Source organism: Choristoneura fumiferana, chromosome 23, assembly GCF_025370935.1.
Source record: "Choristoneura fumiferana chromosome 23, NRCan_CFum_1, whole genome shotgun sequence".
Lineage (NCBI taxonomy): Eukaryota > Metazoa > Arthropoda > Insecta > Lepidoptera > Tortricidae > Choristoneura > Choristoneura fumiferana.
Window position 1 is genome coordinate 9187159 of NC_133494.1, and position 27416 is coordinate 9214574.

Here is a 27416-nt window from a genome sequence, read left to right on the forward strand (position 1 = left end):
ACACTCCGTAATCCAAAAATCCCTGATTGGAAACCTTCATAAAACTTTTTCTTCCAGTGCTATAAAAATTTACTAAAAATAAAGATATGAAACAGAGGCCGTATTGTCTAACATTTCTGACGCTCGCGATCGCAATCAAATGACAGATTTCGCATACAAAAACTGTTATGTCGTTTGATTGCGATCGCGAGCGCCCTTAGAGATAATCGAGCGCCACCCTCTTTGGACTTTGACTAAGGACTTTAGATACCTATATCCGACGATGACACTTGATTGAAGTTGACATGTCAAAACTGGGTGTAATGTTTGTTTAAAATTTGTATTATTTTACTATAATAGCTACAAATTTAAAATGAATTATATGCAAACGGTAAAAGTCAATAATCAGAAAGCCACAATATTTGTTATCGGTAAGGAAAAAAAGAAATACAGGGCCATAGAGATGCAAATTATTTAAATTATTGCACACAATATTTTGAATAAGTACATTTCATTCCACTGAACGCCAAGTTATGTTTAAAAACTTGAGCATGTGTGATGCCACACTAAGCGAGGTCCGCGCTTAGTTCATGCATATTCTGTTATCTTGTTAAATGTTAAAATTATAAAAAATGACGAGACTCGCAAAAACTCTTGCGCGTCTCTCTGGTTTTGTTAATCTTTTTGTCTCTTAATTTTCCGGGTCTAAATCAGGTTTTTGTTCGCAGGGGCCGTGCCCGTGCGGTTCAACCTGTGGATAATGATATTCACGAGCTGCTGGGTTGTATACATGCTCCGAGTCAATATGAGCCTGAATATCATAGCTATGGTTCCGCAAACCCATAGTACTAGTAACACCACGTTAGTATAACTCTCAATTCCGTAGCAATCATCTGTGTTTGTGCTTTTAAAGGAGCAACGGATCGATATGATTTATTGCACAAAACCAGTTGGAGAGTAACAGTTGGGAAGTAGCACAGGAGACTATTTTTATCACAACATTCCTCTTAGGCTACCTACGTGCCAGATTACAATTAATATAATATGAAAACACAAACAAAGCAAGACAAGAAGACAGACACGATGATAAAATAATACAAACCTATAATAAATTACTTTAGACATCTATAGATATGGGGTGGGTGGTATGTGTGTGACACACGAAAAAAACATAATCCTTATTTGTATCATTATAATTTCAGATCAGTATCACAATGTAACGCCAAAGACGCAATAATAAGAAATGTGACGCTACAACATGAGGATATCGCAGATGTTAGGCAAGCACCGAGAGAGGTAAGTGAAATAAAATAAATAGGTAATGTATAAAAGAGAATAAATTAAAAAAATATTTCTAAATGTCAATTAATGCAAAAGTAACATTGACGAACTCGTTATAAAATAGGCTCGAAACCCCGTATCGTCGTGTTACACATGTGTTTCAAAGTAGGAAGGTACTTTATTTATTTTAGGTAGGTAGGCATGGGAACCAATAATGTACAACTCTGAACGTACGCGCAATAATGTACGACGTGATAATCCGAAGCATAATTACTTCCGATTATCATGCCGTACATTATCATGGTCGCGCATTATCAGGGCGTACAAAATATTGCAAATATTACAAAATTTAAAACTATTGTAATACATTCATCTAAGGCGTATTGTAAAATTAATGATTATAATTATCATGGACAGGGATATTTGGAAATGAATCCGATCCGCATAGGCGATCGCTTACGTCCAAAAGCGAATCTACGGTGTTAAAAAATGTAGTTGTGGTAAATACTTACAATCTATAAACAACTCTCGTTGAGTTTCTTGCCGCATTCTTCTCAACTGAGTTTTTTCGGAACCGGTGGTGATTTTTAGGGTTCCGGAGCCAAAATGGCAAAAACGGAACCCTTATAGTTTCGCCATGTCTGTCTGTCCGTCTGCCCGTCCGCGGCTTTGCTCAAGGACTATCAATGCTAGAAAGCTGTAATTTTGCACGGATATATATGTAAACTATGCCGACAAAATGGTATAATAAAAAACTAAAAATAATTTTTTTTAGGGTACCTCCCATAGACGTAAAGTGGGGGTGATTTTTTTTCTCATCCAACCCTATAGTGTGGGGTATCATTAGGGGTTTGCTAAAACGATTTTTCGATTCATTGATTTTTTTGCGAAATATTCAACTTTATAGTGCAAATTTTCATTAAAATCGAGCGTCCCCCCCGTCTAAAATCTAAACAGGTGGGTGAAAAAATTTGAAAAAATTCAGGATGGTAGTAAGTATATCAAACTTTCAAGGAAAACTTTAACGGCTAAGTTTGCTTGAGAATTATTAGTAATAGCAGCCTAAGGTATAAAATATACCTAAACTTGGAAGATTCCATATAAAATACGAAATCCTTAGAAAAATATTACTTAATTTTTTCGCAATGGAATCCTATTTTAGGCGTGTCCGACACGCTCTTGGCTGCTTTTTTTTGACATTCATAAGTGCTTGTCATAGCCTTAATTGAATAAAGATATTTTGACTTTGATTTGGACACTGCGGTGCTCGGCTCGATAGACGTCGTGTAACTCGTTTTTAATGTGACCCCGCAATATATCGCTGCTAGAACGATTTTACCGGATTAATGTAAACATGGTCTAATATTGTGCTAACATCGTATCCTCTCGTCACTGCACTGTGTCACTGTGTCAACTGAACTGAGTCAATCAGGTTTTTTTATTGATAATATTATGATACGGATGACTTTATTCATTCATGAACTTTTAACACAAACAATGGATGACATAAGTATACGTACTAACTACTACGAGTAATCGAGTGATTTAACCTCACCTTATTTTCGCATCGCGAAAATAAGTAATATCTTGCTAGATTATTAATGTTTCTGTATTGCTATCCTTACTAATGTGCTTTACTTCTTTACTAATATTATAAACGTGAAAATATCTCTATTTGTCTGTTCGTCTGTCTATTTTACCTACTTCTTCAGGCTTAAGCTGTTGAACCAATTTAGATGAAATTCGACGTGAAGATAGTTCGATACCCACCCAGGGAAGGACATGAGATAGTTTTTATCCTGAAAATTGTACAACTCCCGCGGGATAGTTATAATAAAAACAAAAAAAAAAAACTTTAGAACTTTAGAAAATTAAAATCGCACCGCAATAAAAATGAGTCCGATAGTTAATATCGCGTTTTAAATGTTCTTAACGCCTTTTAATTTGTTATAAAATTTATAGTAGGTGCTTAAATTGATTTATTACGTTATTGGTCTGTTATATGCGTTTATTAAATGAAAGCAAATAAAACTTTAAGGCTGCGTTTCCACTAGAGATGTGCGAGGATGTGTTGCGAGGAATGTATTTTTCAGAAACCAATAGTAACGCTTCATTTAGGTACCTCTCTAGTGGAAACAGCTGAGTGGTGCGAGGATAGGTAAATAAAGCGTTTCTGTTTCTACTAGAGTAAGTTCCCTAAATAGGGACCATCATATCGTTCGTTTTTACTCAATAAAACTCAGATTATTTAAATTAGTTAAAAAAATAACTTAAATCAGTCGAAAATTTGTAAGATACTATAAATCAAAAATTAAAATTAAATAAAGAAATCAATTTTATAAAAAATATTTAGTTTTTAAAAAATGTGGGGAAATTTGCCATTTCAAAAAAGCAGTTTAATATGGACCACTTGGTTTTATATGTCATGAGTTGTAAATTTGTGCTTATCCATTACAGAATCCGATAGCTGATGAAATTCGGAAAATTCGCTGTTGGACCCTTTCAGTCTCGCAATAGATGCTGTAGGGCGACAAAATAACAGTCCTCGATTGAAAAATAATCGTAGCCACGTTTTAGCAGTTAACTTTTTTCTATGGGGAAATTATAAGCCAAATTATTGATTTCATCTATTTTACTTGCCTTTTTCGGCTTTGAAACCATTTGGGCCATAATTACCAAAAATTATAATAATATGTCATAATATGGACTACTGGACCATATTTGAAACCTTTGAACTGGTCCAAATTACGAAACGGTAAAGATAAACCGTTAGATTTTTTAAAAATATATATATCACTGATATAGTTATAGACTGCATGCCGAAAAATAATCAATAAAGTGACGTTTCTAGAATATAAAACAGTCAAGGGTTAATAGTCACAAAAAAGTAGTAATAATCCTACAAAACTTGTCAATTTTTTTTATCAGTTCTGGCAATAACCTCAAAATGGCAACAACAGACACAAACGCACATGTAGCTTAGCAGCTATCGACTGACGGGGCGCCGCGGGAGGGAAAAGCATCGAACGTAGCGAACTTTGAGCTGATTGTAACGACATCTACCGAAATATTACGGTGGTCCATATTAACAGACTGGTCCACATTTAGTGCAATTACTCTATAGCTTCACGAAAAACAAATTCCTCGCAACACATCCTCGCACATCTCTGGTGGAAATGCAGCCTAAAGCAAGCAATATTCTTACGCACAAGAACAAATAGGATTGTAGCAAATAGGATCCAGTAGGATAACCTTATATTTAGATAAAACGACGACTTAAAAAGTATTTAGGTAAGGTATAACATATGTGGCTAAGAAATGCATCTCCAAATGTTCCTGCATAGAGCTAGAATGTAGGTTTTTGTAAAGACTGTTGATAGAATAATTAGATGTTCTTCAAGTTCGTACGTTTGATTGTTATAGACACCAGGAGCAGCATCCTTCGAGTGGACACCTGACCAGCAAGCGATGATCCTAGGCTCGTATTTCTGGTGCTACCCGGTGACGTCTTTGGTGGGAGGCATGGCCGCTGAGCGATGGGGCCCACGATACGTGGTCTTCATTACCTCAGTTCTGAGTGCTCTGCTGACCATCGGAAGCCCAGCCGCGGCCAGGTTGCATTACATCGCACTGGTCGTCGCGCGATTTTTACTCGGAATTGCTGGTGTAAGTGTACTTAAACATGTTCAGGATGTTGCGTGAAACTGCCAAATATTTCATATTATTTTATTCATAAGGCATCGTCTGCAGGCCCTGGCTGAAATAAGATATTATGATTGTTTTTTTGGAGTCTTTTTGTATTTTTTATTTCAACTCCAAATTTCTTACTTTAACGGGTATCCCGTGAAACCATATCGAAAAAATAATGTCCAGCGGTGGTGTAGGGGTTATAGCACGCATCACGGATTACTGAGGACCTGGGTTCGATTCCCAGCGCTGGTCTCTTTTCCTGGTTTTTCTGTGCATCCATGTCTCAGTTTGTATTTTTGAAATAAGAAATGTTGATGCGTAATGTTGAAGTTAAATAATCGTTAACCAAGTAACTATTCTTCTCTAAAAATAAACACTAGGACAGCTAACCAAAAAGGACCAACCACTGATTTTTTTTTAGAAAATTGGCGGGTCTAGTCTTGCAATTTTCATTAAAAAAAAACTAGATGTTTATTCAATCCTGGCGATGTAGCAAGGCGACAATGTTGCAAAATTACACTTTTATAATGTGAATATGCATTAACGAAGTAATACTTTTTAATCATTTAAGATATTTGTTACAGGGTTTTATCTACCCATCACTCCACGCGTTAGTTGCTCGATGGGCACCTCCAACCGAGAAAGGAAAGTTTATTAGCGCCATGATGGGCGGAACATTGGGCACTGTTGTGACCTGGTCTGTCACTGGGCCCTTAGTGGAGAAATTCGGCTGGGCATCAGCTTTCTATGTACCAGGTGCTTTGGCATTAATATGGTGTGCATTATGGTGGTACCTCGTAGCTGACACACCAGCAGATCATCCACGGATCAGTGACACGGAAAGAAAGTATATTTCAGATGCCTTGGGCGACAAGGTGCAAAAATCAAAGGTGAGTCTAGAGTATTAGTTAAGTACCCGAAAGTTTAAACGTCTGCGACTTTTTGAATTGCGATTTGTTAGTGAAGTAGACCGGTAGTTGCCTCATGATGGGACAACTCAATGGGACTAGTGGGACAGGCAGGGTATGCATATGTCGGCGGCCGACCGTAAAATCCGCCAGATTACGAAATTCCTAGCCATATCGTGAAATGGGGCCATTTCATGAATTGGCTAAAGAACATCCGCCATATCGTTCGAAACTCACCGTTTAACGATTTGCCTAGTGACATTTAGGCAGATCATGTAATTCCTAGGCATATCATGAAACGCCGCCATTTCATGATTTGGCTAGTTTAGGCAGATCATGAAATTCCTAGGCATATCATGAAACGCCGCCATATCGGTTCTGGCACTTCGCCGGCCGCTGCTGCGGCACGCTCGCTTCGCTCGCTCGGCTCGTGCGTAGTGGTCACAATTCATACTAACCACTCCTCGCTTCGCTCGTCGTACCAAAATGTTTCTTTATTTAGCATATCACGATGTGCCCGGTATAAAGCTAGGAAAATCGACGAATGCGTTGCTCTAATCGTTCGCCGTATTGTTTCTCAGGCACATCGTGATATGCCTGGACAACTTTTAGGCATATCATGAAATGGCGCCATTTCATGATGTGCCTAGGAATTACGTGATCTGGCGGATTTTACGATCGGCCGCCGACACATATACTATTTCCTTAGCTCCATCACAAGACAACTCACGATTTAACCTCCTGAGGCCCACGTCAAATTTAGATTATAAAGAATTTAAAACTTAATGCCAATTAGTAAAAGTTGACATTTGCTTTGACGTATGTCGTAAATTTGGGACGTTGGGCCTTAGGAGGATTTAAGTATCATTTATAATTTTATTGGAAGAATAGCTCAATGGCAAGATGCGTCCTTCTCATGCTACGTAGCGTTTAAAATTAAAGTTCTAACTAACCAAAATGCCAACCAATGTAAATTTTGTGAAATTCGCTGGCAATTTAATAGGGATAAATGAAAGTAACATATATGTTTTTTGTAAAAATAAAAATTGATTTCAGGGTCTTCCGCCGTTCAAGAGTATTGTGACATCGCTTCCGTTCTTGGCAATGGTGGTCCTCCACTATGGAAACTTATGGGGCTTGTACTTTATAATGACAGTGGGACCAAAATTCGTGTCAAGCGTATTAGGATTCCAGCTAGCAGCAGCTGGTGTCATATCAGCCCTACCGTACCTGGCTAGACTGCTTTTATCAGCCATTTTCGGAGTGATCGGTGACTGTATTTTGGCGAGAAACTTAATGAGTACGACAAGGATCAGAAAGTTCTTTTGTCTGTTTTCTCATATTATTCCTGGATTATTTTTGGTGTTGCTTGTGTACGCGGGTTGCTCGACAGTGCTGTCTGTAGCTTTGATCACACTGTCCATGGGAGCCAACGGAGCGGCAACTCTAACCAACTTGCAGAATCATCAGGACCTTGCACCTAATTATGCTGGGAGCTTATACGGCATCGCCAATGCCGTTGGAAGCAGTGCGGGATTTTTCACTCCGATGATCACTGCCTATTTCACACGAGACGGGGTACGTTTGTTATAGCGTATATTATAGTCTACTAATGTAGTTTATAAATACTGATATTTATACTTTATAAAGGCTGTTTATAAATACTAATTTTGCTCTTTTGTGTGATACTTTTATTTTGAACTTTCTATGTATTATGTTATACTTTGCGTATTTCTTGTGACACTCGTACTAGTTTTATATGGTTATGATCACCTAATGGGTCGATCAAATTTTTCTTGTCACTCGTTGCTATAGTTTAGGTCCCCTGAGTCACTCTTTAAACCGTAAGTTTATAGGATAAAAAATTGCCAAACATGCATTTTTGTGGTAGTTTTAAGCACCTTTTATAATTGGTAATCTAATAATCATGTTACTATAATGTTACACAACATTTCTTCTATTAAACAGTACTACTTTTGTCCCCTCGCTGACGAGACTGAATAACAACAAGAAATAGTTGATCCACCATGCATTTTTGGTCACCTAATAAATAATATTTGTTCCTAAAATAGTAGATCTGTCACCTAAATTTAATCACCAAACAATTTTAAAACGGTTAAGTACCTAAGTATTAATTAAAAATTACTTGAAATTAATATCGATCATCAAATAATTATATTGGGTTCCAAAATAGTAAAACTGAATTACCCACCAAACAATATAAAAATGTTTACCTAAAAATTATTTTTTAATCACTGAACAATAATATTAACTATCAAATTACGTGGCTAACATGCGGTTGTCCCTTTCTCTGGCCTTACGTTTCGTATTAGTACGATGGTGATGATGATGATTGATGATGATCATTGATGGTGATGATGATGATAATGATGATGATTGATGGTGATGGTGATGGTGATTAATGGTGAGATGATGAGGATAATGCTGGAAACTTCGTTATTTTAAATTTATTCAAATTAACATCCATCATCATCACCATCATCATCATTGATGATAACGAATAAAATATTGTTATTGTTTTCTTTTTCAGAATGGTTTTGAACAATGGCGTCCAGTATTCTTCGTAGGTGCATCAGTGTACATAATTTCTGCTATATTCTTCATATTCTTTGGAACTGGCGAAATTCAGAAGTGGAACTTCTCTGAAAAAGATCAAATCGACACTGATAATAAACAGAAGAATGGTGATCCAAGGGAGTTAAAAGATACCCCATTGAGTGTAGTTAGTACTTAGTAAAATTACGAGGATGATGATGGGTTATGATTTTTTCTGCTATTTCTCAATTAAGAAGACTGATCGACGTGCCGTTGTCGTCGATCAATATTGTTAACTATTAGATTCTTTTAATGTTTTTATGACTAATTCATTAAAGTCGGTCATTGACACGCTCAAAATCTTAATTGTTTTATAATACGTTATGTCATTAAGTTTTGACGCCTAAATTTAGCTGATAAAAGAATCATTACTTGCATTCCGATTCCGAACACTTTTACAATTGAGTATTTTATCACTAAGCTAAGGCTTTTTAATTATAGGTAATTTAGAAATAAAACTATTTGTAAAAGTATTTTTCAATCATGATGTAATTTAATCAATCGTTTGACAAAATAAATATTTATTTTATATTTGTAAAAATAATAGACTGTGATGTTATTTATTTACCAAATTGTGACCAAATCTAATTGATGTAGATAGCCACGTAACGTATGATTAATGTAAGTTTTTTGTTCCGATTGGTCATAAACACTCGAAATTTCATTTACTTAATATATCACTATTTTCATTGCATTATATTTCAATTTGATCTATATTTTAATAACGTAGCTATTATATGAGTATGTAATATAAAGGTACAGTCAAAAAATATAGTATTAATTAATTATGGCTAGCTGTGTAATAATAATGTACTTAACGGAACACTCACTGTTTTGTAATTTCGATTTTAATGTTGTGACAAAATAGTTTTAATAGGTGTTTAAATTAATTTACTTTTGTTCTTACTGCTGTTAAAAAGCAAAAAAAAACAACTGGATTATGGTTTTACCGCTACAATTTATGAGCCCATTACTTCTTAGAAACAAAAGATCATTATAGAAAAGTATAGCTATGGTGGTACTTTAACAAACCAAAATAATCCATAACTAACCCTCGATTCTTCAAATCTCAAAATAGTCTACTCAAAATGCATAATTAACTACTAAATCGAAAACACTACTTTACTATTCAGGTCATTTAAATACCTACTTAAGTTCCTTATTAGCTGTTTATTTTTTTCTGCGTATATAATCCATCTCTTATATCATTTAAGATTAAAAAAAATCAAAGGCTATATGAATGATTAAAAGAAAAACTTCGTAACTCGAAGTTCTGGACCACATAAAATTATACCTTTTTCACGTCAAACTAAAACAGCACCTATCTAGTCCTAATCATAACCTTCAATAGAATATTTTGTGTTTTTTTTTCAGTAAGATCTCGAAATTCATCTTAAAAAATGCCATCGTATCTACACACAAGTTTTAATAACGAGGAGAATATTATAATCTAGTTTTGATTCATAGGTGCCTAATTTAGTGCTGCGTGTATGTTTTTCCAAATGCGAAAAAATGTTTTTTTCACTAATATAATTGCTTACAGTGTTTTTTCTTTTACTTGAATTTCACATGTAAGGAGCAATAATGAGGCAGAATATCTGGTTTCACTTGACTTATAAATCTTTTATACCGAGTAGAAAAGCGGTTTCGGTTTCACCTTAATTTAGTATTATCCTGCCTGACGGATTTGTGAATAAACATACTTCCTAATATTGTAACTTTAGCTAACTGGATTGATGACATTAATACGGTAACACAGATAATGAATAATGCTTAACTATTGGGTAAACTCTGATTGACACGTCGTGCGAAGTCGTAGCTTCCGAGTTAACTTGATAGCCAAATATTATTCACTACATCTACCTACTATATTTTGTTCCTAATTTCTATAGAAACTTTATTTGTACTGACTATAATAATAATAATACCTTGACGATTAAGTATGTCACGCATGTCTCAGATACATGGTTTAGATTTCTTTCGTGGCAATAATTTGTAATTGTGCTCTTATAATCGAAACTTTAATAGAGAAGTAGGTAAATTATGACAATAAACAAACTCGATGTTACAGTGCATGAATTTTATTAACATCCCTATTTACCTGTTGCAAAGATAAGATTTTCCAATTAAGTAAGGTGTGTTATTTTAATTTTATGTAATTATGTTCAATAAATAATTATTACTTATTTATTTTTTATAAAGTTCATAATGATGAAGTAAAAAAAAATGAAGTAAAAAGCTAAGTAGATAATTATAATGTTATTCTTCTTCTTCTTCTCCATTACTCTTTCTCCAGTGCCTCTCCATTACTGAAGGTCGCCAGTCAGTTTCTTAAATTTTTCCTTATCCAGAGATAGTCTGAACATTTGTTCCACGGTCTTGATGCCGGTCCATTCTCTGATATACGAAGCCACGACATTTTCGAAGGACATTTTAGAGGAATCTCTAACCCTCCGCTTCCCTGCCACCTTGCCTATCATTATAGTTTGTAATAGATGGTATCTGTCATGACGCAGTACATGACCCAAATAGGCAACCATCCGCCGCTTGACAGTGCGTGCCAGCTCTACACACTTCGCCATACGTTTAAGAACGGAGCATTCGACGATAACACCACATTTCGAACACATCTAGTCTCTTCCGCAGGTCGCAATCGCAATCCATAAAGCACAACTGGCCAGATGTAGCACTGCAGGAGCCTAGTGCGAAGTTTTATAGATATTACAGCTGCAGACTGTTTAAACTTTCCTCATTGTTTCGAAAGATGCCCGGGCAGGTGTACTTACTGCCTTTTCGGCGAAATATGTTTCGCCAAATTTCACTTAGCAACCAACCTTTCGCCGAAGTTTTATTTGGCAAAGTAATCGTTGGCATAACTGTACTTCGAATTTTTCTTATTTCGCAACATTTTTATACTGCAAAATTTTACTTCATCATACTTTTATGTGGCAAATAATTATGTAGCAAATGATTGGCTTAGGCAAATAACAAATGGGCAAATAACATTTAGCCAATTTTTATATTGCAAAGTTTTACTTTAATTAGATTTGTGCGAGCGAGCGAAGCGCACGAATGAGCACGTCGTGTTGAACACGGTCGAAGGTTTTCTGGTAGTCAATAAAGCAAAGGAACACATTCTGCTGTATAAGTATCCCGGCACTTTTGAATAATTACATTAAGGGCAAACTGTGCCTCTCTCGTACCCATACCAGCACGGAAACCAAACTGACATTCCGCCAGCCGATCTTCGCATTTGGCTTTTATGCGATTATGGATTATGGTCAAGAAAGTTTTTTAAGACATGGCTCATCAGGGTCATGGTACGAAATTCCTGGCATTTTTTAGCGTTTTTCTTCTTAGGAAGAGTGAAAAAGGTAGAAACCAACCAGTCGTCAGGTATATCACCGGTATTGTAGATGTAGTTAAAAAGGTCTACAAGGACAGCTACATTTTATGATTCTAGAAGTTTTATTATCTCAACATTGATGTTATCCGGGCCAGGCGCCTTTCCAGTCTTAGCCCTCAGTAAAGCGCTGAGCACTTCTGACTTCAGTATACTTGGTCCCGCCACGTCTTGTCGGTCAACCAGAGCACGTTAGGACTGGTCGCTAAATAATTGTTGTATGTAATGTGCCCATTGATCATTCTTTTTCTGAGGATCTAGAATTATTTTTCCTATTTTTTTTATAATGTAATTAGCGCACCCAGTCTTGGTGCCCAAAATGAAGCGTAAAAAAGGACGCCAAAAAGGATTCTCTAGCCTAGCTCTAGACGTGACATAAAAAAAATGACAACCGTATGCATCTGTACCCATCTCAGACTGTACCCATGCAATGCTTTTTGTATCGGAAGCAAAAATGACAACCTGTGTGCTGCTGCCAGGCTGCCAGGCCAGAGCACGTTTTTCGGTTGTTTTATATATAAGCATCAATGACGTGTCTTTACTAAGATTTTTACTTATATAATATAAAAATATAAATAATATAAATCTCTACTGACTCTACATTTTGAGTTCACTAAAAATATAATATTTGAATTTTCAAGTGGAGCGAGAAATCGTAAAGCAAGATATCAATCGAATGTAGACGAATAAACAAAGTAACGTGTACTTAAATAAACACCTGAAAAAAAGTGGTCAAAAAACACAAATTTAAATCCGTTCTACGGAGAAAGAAGGTCAGCCCAGTCAAGTTACTTTCGCATTTATTTCTTACCTTAAGTTTTTACGTTTATATTTTTTCCGCTTCACAGGAGTGGGTATTTACCTATATTATGTTTATATTTGCATTAATTAGGTTCTAATCTCACCAAACATCTTAATTAACATTTAATGGTAAATTCTTGGTTTTTTGTAACATGCATTGTTATAATGTATAAAATATGCATGTAAAAAAACAAGACCTTGAATGACGCAGTCGCAATCTATGCGGCCATGTATACTTTGCTGAAGTTAGCAACCAATATCTTTATAAAATTTTGATATACTCTTTCATATAATCTTGCTATGATTAAATTAAAAGTTCGTGCAATAGTAAGTATTGCGTCTAAAAATATTTTATTTTCTGTATCTTCTAATTCCAAAGTTAATAGTAAACTCTTATTTACAGGTAGGAGTTATGATATTTCTTGGTTATTTTATGGTTTACGTGGTGCGATATAATATTTGTGTTCATATTGTGGACATGGCAAAATTGAAGTACCGAATTGAAGTTAATGTTCAAAATAAAACTGATCTTAATTTCGAGTATACCGTGGAATTATATAGCAGAGATGGCGCAGTAAGAGCATAATCTTAATCATTTTTAAGGGTAGTATAGCATATTAGGTATCAAATATACCTTGATTATTTTAGTACTTAGATTGATTTAAGATTTAAGTTTAAAAAAACAGTGCGTTAAGGTAGGTACAAAAGTGCGTACCTTACCTACCTATTGATATAGAGTAAAGTAGGTTAGAGAACGAATGTAGAGCTGATAATACCGCCACATACAAATCGGTAGCTGATACCAAAGCTGATACCTACTGGCCAAAAGTAGGTAGGTAAGCAATTGGCAGTGCAACAGGTATTGTGCGTATTGTAGGCATTGTGAATTGTGCGGGCTTGAAAAAAAGTACCCAATAGCATTTATACATATTTTAACATATTTTGCTAAAATTACTTGAATTAACTTAATGACCTCAAATCTTAAATCTTGATCGATTAGGATTTCAGGTTATTTAAGTTCATTTAAGTAACATAGTTTCAGCAATCGAAACAGAATTTAAGTTCGCTTCTACTGATCGACCTATGTTTCAGACTATTTTGGACTCTATGAGTTGGGATGATATGGCTATAGCGCGGCTATTTTCAGCTTATCACATCGGTTACTGCATTTGCTTCCCAATTTTTCATACAATGGGGGACAAGTAGGTTCAAATTTTAGATGTACCTAATGCTATTGTAGGTATTCAAGGTATTAATTGGCTTTAATGTGTTTAGATTGGGTCCAACATGGGTAGTTGGCATAGCCGGATTCACGTCTGGAGTTATGAACTGTCTGACTCCTGCTTCAGTGTATTACAACTATTGGCTTCTGTTTGTCGTTCGGATCATAGAAGGATTTTGTGCGGTTAGTTTACCTGTCGAGAGGCATTATATTAATTGCATGCATTAAATATTACGCTCGTTTTCGAAGAGACACCCGTTAAGTTGCCACAGTTTCTCTTTTGAAATCTGCAAAGAGGTTACTAGCATTATGTCAAAATTGTAAGAAGCAATCTGTTATGATTATGATGTCTGTTAAGTGTTAAATACGGCGTTAACGTTGCAGCCTCCACGGTAAATTTATCGTATATCAGTATCAGGTACACATATTTCCATTGAAATGGGGTCGCCAAAGACACAACATCGTCACGCGCATCTTGTCGACCTTACCCCACTATGTGGCAAGGACTTCGTAATTTAATGCATGCATTTTTTATAAAACATATCGAAACAATAATTCCGCAATTTAATAAAATAAATAAAATGTTTATTTAATTTTGAAGCTAGGGTGCTATGCAGCCGAGTATGGTTCAGTTACTAAGGCATTGGGTGCCGCCAATTGAACGGAATTACTTTATGTGGGCTTATTGCGGTAAGTCGCTAGTTGATTATGGAAAGCTATTAGAATATACTGGTATTATTTCTGTCTGAATCACTTAGCATTTTTAAGCCCCGGTGCGAGCTTCTTTCAGCGCCTTTGAAGAAGTCTACCAGCGCTTTCGGAAAGACGATCGTTGCCAAAAATAATACGCTAAATTTCGAAAACTTAGCTTAGCCTTAGCATTGAACTTAGCTTTGCCTTGAACGCTAATGTAAGTACACGTAACGTTGTATTACTATTAACCACTATTAACGCTTATTATACACGTTTGACGCACTCAGCGAAGCCTCGAAACAAAATTGGCAGTGAATATATTAAATTATAAACATTCTCATTAAACAAGTGGAAAAATTGGTGGTAAAGTGTAGAAATAAATATCAGGCACAGAATACGATACTTACCTAGGCTTTATCACACGAGTTTTGTCCAGAGTGCCTACTAATATTATACTGCTGCTAGAGTGTCCTACTAATATTATAATGTGAAAGTGTGTGAGTGAGTGAGTGAGTGAGTTTGTGAGTGTGTGAGTATGTTTGTTACTTCTTCACACTGAAACGGCTGGACGGATTTGGATGAAATTGAGCAAAAAGTTAGTTTATAACCTGGATTAAAATATAGGATATTTTTTATCTCGATATTCCCACGGATAGGGATAAAATCTCTAAATAACAACCGCTGGGCTTAGAGTCAGAAAATTTGGCATGGGTGTTTTAATTTAACGTCAATGAAAACCACGATGTAATTTTAGGGAATTCCCACGAGAATTTAATAAAATCCCGCAATTTCAATTCAACTGATTTACGCGTGCGAAACCGCGGGTTAACGCTAGTTTATACATATTTTTCTTAACTTCTTGTTACAGGCAATGTACATGTATTTTAGTTTTTTTTTTCAGGAACAACGACAGGGACGTGTTTCACATTCTTTGCTTGCGCAGCAGTTCACTATTATTCTCATTGGCCAGTAGGATTCTACACTTCGGGTTCATGTCAGATTCTATGGGCTATCCTGTGGGTCTTAATAGTAACAGATAGCCCTAGGAAGCACAATTTCATATCGAAAGAAGAATTGGAATATCTGGTAAAGACCGTTGGAGCTGTCTTTGGTATAAAGGTCACAAAATTACTTACTCATTGTCAATAAATCTTAAGTTTACGAATCGATAAATGATAATAGTGAGCATTTTTCTCTTGTTAGGTGACAAATGCTCAAATCCCTTGGCATTTGATATTAAAATCGAAGAGCTTTTGGGCTTTGTGTTGCTTGAATTACGGCTACGCTTGGATGATTATTGCTCTATGCATTCATGGGACACTGTATTACTCCAGAGTCGTGGGATATAGCCTGTATAGTGTAAGTAGCATTACGTTCATGGAATGATATGAATATAATGTAACGATTTTACAGGTCTTAGGTTTGTGCGCCTTTGCTTTAGGTAATCTAATTAGTAGGTATGATTACCTACAATGTGCCTTAGAGCCCGTTCCCACTTGTCGGGCGTCGGATCCGTTTTGTGTTAGTGCCAGTCATTTCTATAGAAAATTGTATCGGATAAATGTAAATAGCTTCATATAAAAATGTTCTGCCACTGGAAAATCCGATTTAAATCCGGGCCCGGATCCGACAAGTGGGAACCAGCTCTTACAGTACGGCGGTCGCGGCAGAACGAACTAACGCATAATCGCCATGTAATTCTTGTAATACTTTAGATAGTTCATTCAGTGTTTAGGCCTATACTTGCGATGATATTTTCGTAAAAACTATAATTTTTGATTTCAAATGAATCGGTTTAATCACAGGAAGGGTTAAAATTTCAGTTACTGGTTTAGAGAAGCTATATTTAAAACTCTGTTATAAGTCTAAAACTATATTATAGGCTGCAGCGCTAACGGGACTACCATTTTTCTTCCGCTTAGTGCTGGGAACCATCGTTATGCATACATTTCACTGGTATAAATACAACGAAAATATTACACGTATAAAACATATAAGGAAATACATCGTCATTGTATGTAAGTGAAAAAAAAGCATCTTTCGTTACACCTTTTTTTATCTTGAATGGGTTGTCTTGTATACCATACTTAATGCAAGTAGGTACACCGGAGTGGTTATTTATCGCTTACCTGAATTTTATATGCCATAATCTAGCCATAATATTGTATCGTTTTCCATAATTTTCATTTCCATAAAGTATTTATTCTGAAATAGTATTACCTTCAGAGTCGATATTAAACTAACCTAACCTACTGCATCCTATAAGATGACATTAAAAAAAATCCTGAAAAAGCACGGTTCTATTCTATATATTTTATAGCAAACGTTGGTATGGCAAGCGAAATTTCAGGCAAATGAAATTCGGGCAAGTAAAGGTATACGAACCGGAGCATATTCAATTGTCAGTCTGTTGAACGCCGGCTACTGCTAGTGAACATAATCGTTTTGGATTCTCACTCCCTTTTAAAATATATTTCTAAAGAACTAAAAACAATTACTTACCTCACCCGCCACCTTGCGATAGCTAAATCTATGCAAAAAATCTGTAATTCTACCTTGTAAAAACACACACAAATCATACACATCACACATGAACAACTGAGCACGGTGAACTGTTGTGTTGCTCTGAAGATGAACTCTGGTTGAGTTCGAAACGCTTCAGTGTTCTGTGGTGGTGGTGATAGTTGGGTTTGTGTGATTTGTGTGTGTTCTTACAGTGTGGACGATGATATAGCCGCTAACAACTCTCTTAAAAATTTGGCAAAGGTATATGTGTTTCTTCATAATACCGATTAGTAAATGATATCTGTATTGTACTGTCAAGCTCACGTTTCTCCGGGCCTACTGGTGATGAGTACTTGGTTGACCACGAGCGTGGTGCCCGGGCCCATACTGCTGACCATCGCCGTGGCACTCACTGCTGCGGGCATGGACCTAACTCTCGATCTGTGCTACGTGAGGTTCCATCTTCCTATGTACAATCCAAAGTCATTCGCGACCCACGTGGGACCTTTTCACAGAAAATGTCATAGTATCTATACCTACTACCTACTGTAAGAATATTCTATGGTGGGTCAAGTCAGGAATGAAATGTTTCCGCTGTGTTAATAATACTTCGTAAATACTTTGTACCTAAATACTCATTTATCGATACTCAATTATTTGAATAGTAGTGCTTAAATATGCACTACTCAAAACTCGTACCTAAAAGGCCGGCAACGCAATTGTGACTCTTATGATATTACAAAGTGTCCATGGGCGACGGTAATCTCTCACCATTAGACAATCCGTTTGCTCGTTCGTTAGCCCCCTATTCCATAAAAAATATGGGACTTCTACTTAAGACGCTGTCAACACCAAAATGCCCTTGAGGATTCGGGATTTTGGCTCCGCCTACTTGCGCCCAGCGCTATTCACAAGTGAGCGGCGACGAAACAGGCCCTAAGTCATCGTTAGATGTGTTAGTTAACTTAACAGTAAAGTAAACATGTACCTAAGTAGTAACTAACAGTTTTCTTTATATTTACAGGAAATATCTCCAACTTTCGTGAACCCCATACACACGGTTATCAAAATTATTGGAAACACTCCGGGAATAATCGTATCGTACTTAGTTGGAGCAGTTATTATGAAGTTTCAGGTAATAATGATTTCAGTTACATTAATGCTCGCAGATGGTTGCTGGGGCCGAAAGGTTCTCGAGTGGAGACCGCGGGCGGATTGGCAAGCGCAGCGTAGGACGTCTACCAACGAGATGGACGGATGACCAGCAGGGCTGGGCTACTACGAAACTCGAAACTCGAAGTTCGTGTCGTACCGTCCCTCTCGCTCTCGTATTAAATAGTATAAGTGTCAGAGGGACCGCACGACACGAACTTCGAGTTTTCGTAGTAGCCCTGCTGGTTAACGTCGCTGGTTCACGGTGGATGCAAGCCGCTTCCAACTGAGGCAACTGGAGGTCTATGAGGGAGGCCTATGTCCAACAGTGGACGTCCTATGGCTGATTTGATGATGTATTGATGATGATGCTCGGACGGAGACGAATTGGAGAGTGTTGAGAAAGCCATTTTGCCTGTCTGAGGTCAGCATGCTGCTGCCAAATGTGGTGTAGGTAACTGTCCAACTTTATTATTATTATTATTTAGACATCTGTAGAGGTGTCCCACTGCTGGGCAAAGGCCTCCCCCATGTCCTCCACTCTACCCGTTCTTGGGCGATCTCTGACCAGCTGCGAAGAAAGGCGTCCAGATCATCCCGCCATCGACGCCTGGGTCTGCCACGCCGCCGAAGTCCGTCTAACTGTTGTTTAATAATAAATTTAAACGTTTGTTCTAGAATTCTGCGTACGTTTGGAAGCACACGTGGTGTTTTCATGCTACAGTGCTGTTCCTAAGTGGATTGGTGTTCCTCTTATGGGGAGATACCAATATACAGCCATGGAATGCCGTTAAACACATGTAACTGGTATTCTGGAGCATGCAAATTGTTAAAATTCGAAGTGATTATTGAGCTTTATACCTTTGTTTTAGTCCACGAAGACATCGAATAAAGCCAGTGGCGTCTCTCATGTCAAATATTATGGAAGTGGACGAGGAAGAAACTTCGTAAGTACCTATCTTGATGTGCGCGTTTTGAAAGTTCTAAGGGGAAACATATTAAGTAGTTATAGGGTTTGTTGTGAAAATGTTCTAGTGTGGGTGTCAAATTTGGGAGGTTAGACTAGACAGGCACATTAGACAATTTATTTACCAGGTACTCGTATAGGTTCCCCTCATTTATGTTACTTTATGTTTTCAGAACCAGACTCTCAATTCAGCAAAAGAAAATTAATTTCTTGAGTGGACCATTTAGATCATCACAAATAAAATAAATAACTTAACATCGCAAGTGCGTTTTAACGTACCTACTACCTACCTATAACTTATTTATTTCATTCAATCAACTAAGTAGTATTTTCGATGCTACGAGTTTACGAATAATGATATGTATTATCTACCCACTGAATGTAATGGAGGATAATTATAGTACTTAATGACAATAGGTGAACGGATATTAATGATTTCTCATCTTTTTAAAGACTGTATAACGCCTAATGTTGAAAATAGCCTATAATAAATGGCTTCGAGAAAAGTATGGTAGTACGGCCGTGCCTTTGTTTTTGTTTTGCTCGACTTGGCGGGGGCACTATCGTGCTCGTTCCCCTATATTTATAACAACTTTTTTGAATTTAACTTACGTACACTTAACCTTTCTTTCACACCTACCTATCCGATTTAGTCGAGAAAATCGAATCGAATGTTTTTTTTTATATGGCATTATGATATATAAATATAATCATTTCAAATAGAAATCATTTATTCGTGACAAAGTAACGTAGCATAAAAAAAGTTATTAAAAATTAAGAAATTGCCGGTCTCGCGAACGGCGCTGTTCTTCCTGTACCTATATTATATTGGTTAAAAATGGAAAATGCCACTGAAATCTGACAGCCTGTCTGACGTCTGACATGACAGCAGCCAAAAGTGACAGATCAGTTTGATTGACTGTCTTGTCTTTCTGTTTCTGGTCTGGTTTCTTTCTGCCTTGCCTCTTGTATTCGCTACAAGGAACTTCAAAGAGAGCCAAATTATATTTTGTTCTTCTTGGCTGCACGCACGACTTTGCATCAACATTATAAATGTTACACAGCATCGTTGAATATTATGCCGATAATGAAGGTTACAGGTGTGGGTACTGTAAGAGTCCTAATACGAATTTTAGTCATGGTGAGTTTGTCATATTTATTTGACACTTTTAAAAGTACGCGTAAATATATCTTAAAACGAAATTGATATCATAGGTATGTGGGCGCATTCCATGACAGTTGCTGACTACCAAGATCTCATCGATAGAGGCTGGCGACGGTCCGGAAAATATTGTTACAAACCAACAATGGATATGACTTGCTGCCCCATGTATACAATAAGGTTTGTACCAAAAAATAACGCGACTGAGACCGTACGCACACACCAGGCTCCAGTTTCTCGAAACTTACAAGTTTAATAATATAAGTGTTTTGTCTCTTAAATTGCACAAGAAAATTAAACAAAATACTTATATTATTACTTGTATGCTCCGAGGAATGGAGCTCAGTTGGTAGAATTATATTGGAAAGATCTGCCAGTATACTTCTACCACATGAATATTAGGCAGTGACTGAAATCTATGTAAGTGTAAAAATTAAGTAACTTTGATAACCAGCTAGCCAAGCTAGTGAATCAACTATGAAGCTAGGCTGAGTTGGTTGCACATATGTTTTAATCATGAATGTTACTCTACGCTTGAATTTATAAATATTATATACATATGGATTTAAGAATGTTGTTGTTGTAGTATACGTAGCTGCTTGCCCTGAGGGCTGGGCTGCTAGGCAAAAATTCATTGTGTTCTAAAATTTGCTTAAGATCACAATAAGTTTCAATGACCAATTGGTCAGTCTCATTTGAGCTTATTGGCTCGATTTATTTATAATCTTTTTCTTACTGTAATTGTTGATTAATTGCCCAGCAGTAGAACACCATATAGGCTATAAAAAAAAATGTTGATAGATGCCGAGCACTAGAGTTCAAAGCTTCAAAGTCTCAAAAAAAAGTATTGAAGAGGTTCAACAAATATTTGGCTGGACAATCTGAATGTGACAAGCAACCCAGAGATAGCAGCAGGAAGATGTCAACTTGCAGCAGTGAGACAGACATGCTAGAGTCCTTTGGAGAGGGTGCAGAGCAGTTTGTGGAGAGTACTCAAGAGCCGCAGGATATTAATATCAACAATATTGTCAAAGCTGATGACGAGTGCTGCAGTGAAATGCAGAAAGGTGACATAATTTAGTCTTCAAATATTTTTTAATGCAAAATGAATAGGCCGATATCAAATCAAAATAATTACATACAATTTAAGGTGTTGTTACAGTTCCAGAGTCCAGTCAAAAGCTAGAAAAAAAACAAGATATATGTCAGCAGAAAGAAGTCAAGAAAGGTATGATGATTCACTATAGACTATTGTATCTTCTCCATTTTATTTATATTATAATGAATACTAGTATTCTTTTCTAAAAATAATTTGAGTATAATACTGTACTGTACTGTACTTTATTGTATTTGTCACTGGCCTGATTCCATAGTATGTGCATTTTATGTATATTTTTCACTATACAACATAATTTGTTTAATCTCTGTGTTGATAAATGAAATAATGAATGGAATTTGGTATGAACAGAGATGATGTGTATCGTTATTTATTATAGTTTAAATATATTAGGGATGGACCGAAATTCGTTTTACATTCGGTTTAACCGAATTTCAGCGGCTTGAGCCAAACTTCGGCCTTCGGCCAAAATTCGGTTTAAATGCCGAACATTCGGCACTAGAAAAAAATAACCTACTTGTACTATTTTGACTGAAATTAAAAGAAAGCATGTCTGTCATAGCAGTAAAATATGCAACAAAAATTCAATAAACCAAGTAGTTACCTATTCTTTTAATAAACATCTTGATTACAATTCGTAAATTGGATTAAAAAAAAGTTTTTGGTTCACAATTTTCACAAACTAACTTCAAACTAAGCATTGAGAAACATTAAGTGTTTTTAATAATTAAAGGGTGTTTTAAACAATCAGATAATCTGTCTATTCGTATTTAAAATTCACTAGAGGCACTTTGTTTATTGAACCGAAGTCCAGCCGAAATTCGGCCGAGTTTTTTATTTTTACCGAATGTTCGGCCGAAGTTCGTATTCTCTATAATCCATACCAATATTATAAATGCGAAAGTGTATTTGTGTGTTTGTATGTATGTTTGTCCGTCTTTCACGTCGAAACTAGTAGTAGTTTATGGGCCAGAGAGTGACATAGGCTACTTTTTATCCCGAAAAAATGCACAGTTCTCGAGGGAACAGCGCGCGATAACCGAATTTACGCGGGCGAAGCCGCGGGCAAAAGCTAGTAATAATATAAAAATAGTAATATCTATAAAAATTATCCAAAGTAGGTATAGTTCAGAAAATATGAATTGGTTATTTGTTATGTACTTAGTGAAGCTTACAGATGGTGAATTTAGATTTCCTGGACTTTACAAACATAGCTTGGATAAACTAATGATCATTTGCGGATTTTATATTAACTTGATAAAACAGAATGTTCAAGAACAATTGAAGCTTTAATAAATCAGGGAACTTATCTCACAAAGGAGGCACATTGACATGATTCTTTTACAATTATAGGTGACGGTCCTGACCCAGCTAAAGCTCCTCATAAAAAAGCAAAACAAATGAGACGCGAAAGGACATTGGAAAAACTTAAGGAAAAGGGTATTGATATTACCACTTTGAATAACACCAACAAAAATAAGGAAAAACAAGTTGAAGATTTCATAAATGAATTGCCCAATGATGTGAAACTTAAACTTGAGGTAACATTTACATTATTTTATTTAAAAAAATATGATAATTGTTACATAAAATTTATCTAAAAGTTTTGAAACAGCAAAAATTTATAAGTTGGTTTTCAAAATAAACATCTTGAAGTAGTGAATAAACTGAAAGGCTACTGGACCAATTTCAAAAATTCTTTTACCATTAGAATGCAAAATTATTCCAAAATGCCATAGGCTATATTAATAAAGTACCAGAAAAAAATAGGGTTCCATACTAAAACATCAATAATGTATCTTAAAGTGTAAAAAAGTTGCCATACAATATCTTTCATCGCATGCGCATTTAATTTAAAACTTAGCTACCGACAGGGGAAGTTGGAAATCCGAGGGAGAGGCCTTTGCCCAGCAGTGAGACATAGAAAATGGCTAATAATATAAATAATCAATATCTACAAAAAACTTCGCGATACCATAATATGTCCAACTATTGTAGTTATGTCATTATAACTACTTTTTTACGTTTTACAAGTTGATAGAAATGCCGGCCAAAATGAGACTATGTTATCCATACCTTTGCATTAATCCTTATCCAAATAAATAATTTCATATTCAAGACTGTTTCAATACCTGTAGATTACTTTTTTAATTATTCAAATCGGACATTCCATTCAAAAGATATTACGAACTTGAAAATATGAATTTAAAAAAGAGCAAGAGATACAATTTACACTACCTACGTCGACGCGCTCCGGATTCACGCGGGTATAGTTTTTGGGAAAAGGAGCTGAAAAATGTGGGCGAAGTGCCTTTGAGATCTTTTAACCTGACTGTCCAAAGGAGGTTTATTTTGAAAATTGTACCCGTGCGGAGCCAGGGTTGGGCGCTAGTAATAAATAAAAGAGGAATAGAAATGTTTCATTTCGTCCAGAGCTGATGTCACCAAATTTTGTCCTTTACTATTAATATTTCTTAGTTTTTTGTTTTTCTTTTACCCAGGTTAAGTTGGTGAGAACCGCTCCTGCATCGCCAGAATGGCAGGCAACCAAAAAAGAAACATTTGAAGTTTATTTCAAATATCAGACGGTCATACACAATGACAAGCCTGAAAAATGTACAAACTCAAAGTTCCTCGACTTTCTAGTGCAAAGCCCTTTGCTGGTAATTTTTTTTTAATTAAATAAGTAAATAACCATGGCATGGAAGTACAAAAAAAAGTTGAACCGACAATGCTATGCAATAGATCAGAAAAGTCCTTCTATTCTCATACCTCCAACTACTCTTTCTTTTCAGGAAGAGCATAGTGAAACTGGCCCCCCATGCGGCTACGGTTCGTTCCACCAGCAGTACTGGCTCGACGGTAAACTGATCGCAGTCGGCGTCATCGACATTCTGCCCAAATGTGTCTCGTCAGTTTACTTCTTCTACGATCCGAAATATACAAACCTGACCCTTGGTACTTACGGAGCATTGAGGTAAAGGAAATATCGAGTAATTGTACAAAGGGTTTAAGTAGCTTAGTACGTACCGTATCATAACTGGTGACACCAATAACACCAGTCTGCTGTTTACACATTCAACATTCAATAAACCGTGTATGAAATGAAATTGGTTAACCGCTTAAGGTGAGGCACCCGAAAATATTCCAACACTAGCTTTGCACATAAAATTCCATCAACAAAAAGTAAAAATATAAAGTGAATAATAAAAAATTAACAAAGCGACTGAATATAATGCTTTATCCTAATTCGCTACATAAATGTAAATGTCCTTATAATTATGGAATAATTTGCAAACTTAAAAATTTTTGGAGCTCAAATCTATACAAACAATTCTCACTAATCGGGTTACCCGATTCTCTATACGCTAGAATAATATGATGAATAATATGTTACGATTTCATTCACATGCATTAGGTTTGACAAGAAATCTAATGCCTCGTCTTAATCTCGCCTTATATTTCTGTTTCAGGGAGATTGCTTTCACAAGGCACTTGCACTCCTTGTGTCCAGAGCTACAATATTACTACATGGGATACTACATACACTCCTGCACCAAAATGAGATACAAAGGAAACTTCTACCCCTCAGACTTATTGTGCCCTGAAACTTACAAGTGGTTCCCGCTAAAAGATTGCATCCCTAAGTTAGAAGTAACCCCGTATTCGCGGCTGGATCCGGATTTAGACAGTGTTGATTACAATTATCCTAAGGAAGCTGAAAAGAACTATATACCTTTATTAGTCAAAGGTGTTATTATATCATATAAAACTTATAAGAGAAAAAATAACAAAGGAATTGAGTTTGAAGAAAAAATGGTTCAATATTCGGAATTAGTCGGTGCGAAATCTGCTAAACGGCTTATACTAGTAAGTTCATAATAGATATAAATTTAGCTCGATGTTTTCTGCCGTTTTTCCCTTCTAGTTTGAATACCCACCTTTGTTATAAGTAGATCACTTTCTAAAGTGTACTTACATACACAACTTGTTTTGCAATGTATTTTATAGTAACGTTAATAGACCCTAACTAATTAAAATTGTGTTGGTTATTTCTCCGATCGTGTATCAAAATTGAAAGTCATTTTAAACAATGATAGCGAATCTGCCATTCAAGAGTGTTAATTACTTCGACTAGTCATGTTTAATACGAATACCTACTTACATTTTTATTATAAATGCCATTCATTTATTTTGGACAAGTGCAGGTCGGATCTGCATTATACTTAGTAGGGGAGGCCGGTATGCTAAATCGGTAGTTTAAAGCGTAATGGGGACCTATTGGATTTTGAAGATCAGGTGCAAAAACCAAAAGTTTAAGTTAAGTTTGTATGCCTTTTTGTGGGGGAGAGCATGATGTGCAAATTTTCAAAAATGGAAAAAAATACAGTCACATGGAAATACTCGAGCGCATCAGACATTCATAGAGTAAGTATATGCCCTTCGTCTGTCTGATAACCGAGAGGTATTAATCTGACGGGTTGGTAGGTGGGGGTGGCCGTAAAGAGGAGTAGAAAAAAAAAGTTATTCGAACGCGTCAGGTATTCAGAGGAAATGTTAAGTGAACCCAAAAAAAAATCTGACTTTGAATTGACTGACGATTTGGACGCGACCGTAAGTGTTGAGGTAAAATTTTATATTTGACAATAAACAATCATGACAGCAAATCAGATAGAGATACAGCCAGTATTGTTATAAGAGCCGAAGAGTTTGCTTGAAGCCTATTCTAACATCCTCCCTTTTTGGCAAACTCTATCTACTCTAGTGTTAGATCATGACCATGATTTTTGAAAATGCAAGAAAACGTGACATTGAAAATACTCAAGCACGTCAGATTTTTATACAGATGGTTCAGCTTGATGTCCTAGTCGTCCTAAATTAAAATCTAACAATTATATGAAAGGAATTCGTTGATATGAAAAATTGAAAAAAAAAAATGGTTTTCTTATTTTTTTATTACTGAATGTGATATAAAACGATATACATATCTAAATAGTAGCGATGAAAAGTATTTTGACTCAAACAAAAGTTTTCGATATTACGTCTCTTCTTCTTCTTTGTCGTGTCGCTCTTGGCAGAGCGGTCGTGGTCACATTGAGGCGTCCGCGTCGGTGGTAGAGGCGGACACAGCTCTCTGTACGATCTCCCACCATACCCTTCTGTTGGCAGACTGTCTGGCACAGTCAGATACGCCGTTTCCTACAGCGGCCTTCACTTGATCAGTCCAGCGCATAGGTGATCTGCCGCGCGACCTGGTTCCCTCCACCTTTCCCTGCACGACTAGCCGCTCTATGGAGTCGCCATCCCGCCTGGAGACATGTCCAAAGTACTGCAGTATGCGCGACTGTACTATGGTCGATAGACCTACGTATTTGTTGCTAAAATAATGAATGGCTTAAGACATCCTCGAATTAGGCAAAAAGTTCAATTTCTTTTAATAATATTTAAACACTAGCCCCCAAATTTTACATGTTACTGGTTCAAAAATATTTTGACAAGTATATTCTTTTAATTTTTTACTAAGAATAAGCATGCATTTCAGAAATATTTCATGAATAAATATCAGTAGACTGCTTGTAACATGCCGAAATACAAAGAATATTCAAACGATATAAAACAGCCTGTTCCGGCTGCGCTCAAAAGGGGCAAGTAGCAAGCTGAAGTTTCACGAACTTTTGGAGTATCCCGACATATTAGCGTTTGAAATAAATTGTTTGAGGCTCGAAAGAATGTCCTTAACAAGCCTAAAAGCGGTCGTCATCGAAAATGACTTCAACAACTGATCGGGTAATCAAAAAACTTTCCACAGAAGATCCGAGAAAATCTGGAGAGGCGATCAAAGACGAATAAAAATAAAAATTTCAACAAATATATTCATGTTTCCACTGTTAAACGATGCCTGAGAGAGCAAGTATTATAT

At 36.2% G+C, this 27416-nt stretch overlaps 3 protein-coding genes across 5 annotated transcripts; all 3 read left to right on the plus strand.

Moving 5' to 3' along the window:
- Positions 1-688: 688 nt before the first annotated feature.
- LOC141441011 (sialin-like) lies at positions 689-10544 on the plus strand. Its single transcript, XM_074105624.1, has 6 exons — positions 689-840; positions 1182-1275; positions 4684-4926; positions 5535-5840; positions 6915-7436; positions 8410-10544. Exons 1-6 carry the CDS (start codon positions 740-742, stop codon positions 8611-8613), a joined length of 1470 nt encoding a protein of 489 aa, XP_073961725.1. The 5' UTR covers positions 689-739; the 3' UTR covers positions 8614-10544.
- Positions 10545-12694: 2150 nt separating this feature from the next.
- LOC141441008 (sialin-like) lies at positions 12695-19480 on the plus strand. Of its 2 annotated transcripts, XM_074105620.1 has the most exons (13): positions 12695-13005; positions 13082-13252; positions 13771-13880; positions 13954-14083; positions 14506-14590; positions 15495-15712; positions 15797-15952; positions 16476-16611; positions 17418-17548; positions 18123-18233; positions 18929-19050; positions 19123-19197; positions 19391-19480. In XM_074105620.1, the coding sequence occupies exons 1-13, from the start codon at positions 12979-12981 to the stop codon at positions 19461-19463; spliced, it is 1545 nt and encodes a 514-aa protein (XP_073961721.1). In that variant the 5' UTR covers positions 12695-12978; the 3' UTR covers positions 19464-19480. The 2 variants fall into 2 exon arrangements, with proteins under 2 accessions (XP_073961721.1, XP_073961722.1); XM_074105621.1 differs by lacking the exons at positions 16476-16611; positions 17418-17548.
- Positions 19481-20116: 636 nt separating this feature from the next.
- Ate1 (arginyltransferase 1) lies at positions 20117-25536 on the plus strand. 2 transcript variants are annotated; one of them, XM_074105622.1, is made up of 8 exons: positions 20117-20358; positions 20433-20559; positions 21181-21446; positions 21530-21607; positions 22850-23037; positions 23998-24159; positions 24292-24473; positions 24970-25536. In XM_074105622.1, the coding sequence occupies exons 1-8, from the start codon at positions 20271-20273 to the stop codon at positions 25376-25378; spliced, it is 1500 nt and encodes a 499-aa protein (XP_073961723.1). In that variant the 5' UTR covers positions 20117-20270; the 3' UTR covers positions 25379-25536. The 2 variants fall into 2 exon arrangements, with proteins under 2 accessions (XP_073961723.1, XP_073961724.1); XM_074105623.1 differs by having other exon boundaries at positions 21542-21607.
- Positions 25537-27416: the final 1880 nt, after the last annotated feature.

What these genes read in the sequence shown, in the direction of transcription:
- LOC141441011 (XM_074105624.1), top strand. Translation starts at nt 740, where the DNA reads ATGATATTCACGAGCTGCTGGGTTGTATACATGCTCCGAGTCAATATG. An exon ending in TTAGGCAAGCACCGAGAGAG is followed by an intron (nt 1,276 to 4,683) that starts GTAAGTGAAATA and finishes TGATTGTTATAG; the next exon opens with ACACCAGGAGCAGCATCCTT. An exon ending in CCTATTTCACACGAGACGGG is followed by an intron (nt 7,437 to 8,409) that starts GTACGTTTGTTA and finishes TTTCTTTTTCAG; the next exon opens with AATGGTTTTGAACAATGGCG.
- Ate1 (XM_074105622.1), top strand. Translation starts at nt 20,271, where the DNA reads ATGTTACACAGCATCGTTGAATATTATGCCGATAATGAAGGTTACAGG. An exon ending in TGCCCCATGTATACAATAAG is followed by an intron (nt 20,560 to 21,180) that starts GTTTGTACCAAA and finishes AAATGTTGATAG; the next exon opens with ATGCCGAGCACTAGAGTTCA. An exon ending in TAGTGCAAAGCCCTTTGCTG is followed by an intron (nt 24,160 to 24,291) that starts GTAATTTTTTTT and finishes CTTTCTTTTCAG; the next exon opens with GAAGAGCATAGTGAAACTGG.
- LOC141441008 (XM_074105620.1), top strand. Translation starts at nt 12,979, where the DNA reads ATGATTAAATTAAAAGTTCGTGCAATA. An exon ending in TGGGATATAGCCTGTATAGT is followed by an intron (nt 15,953 to 16,475) that starts GTAAGTAGCATT and finishes ACTATATTATAG; the next exon opens with GCTGCAGCGCTAACGGGACT. An exon ending in TAACTCTCGATCTGTGCTAC is followed by an intron (nt 17,549 to 18,122) that starts GTGAGGTTCCAT and finishes TTATATTTACAG; the next exon opens with GAAATATCTCCAACTTTCGT.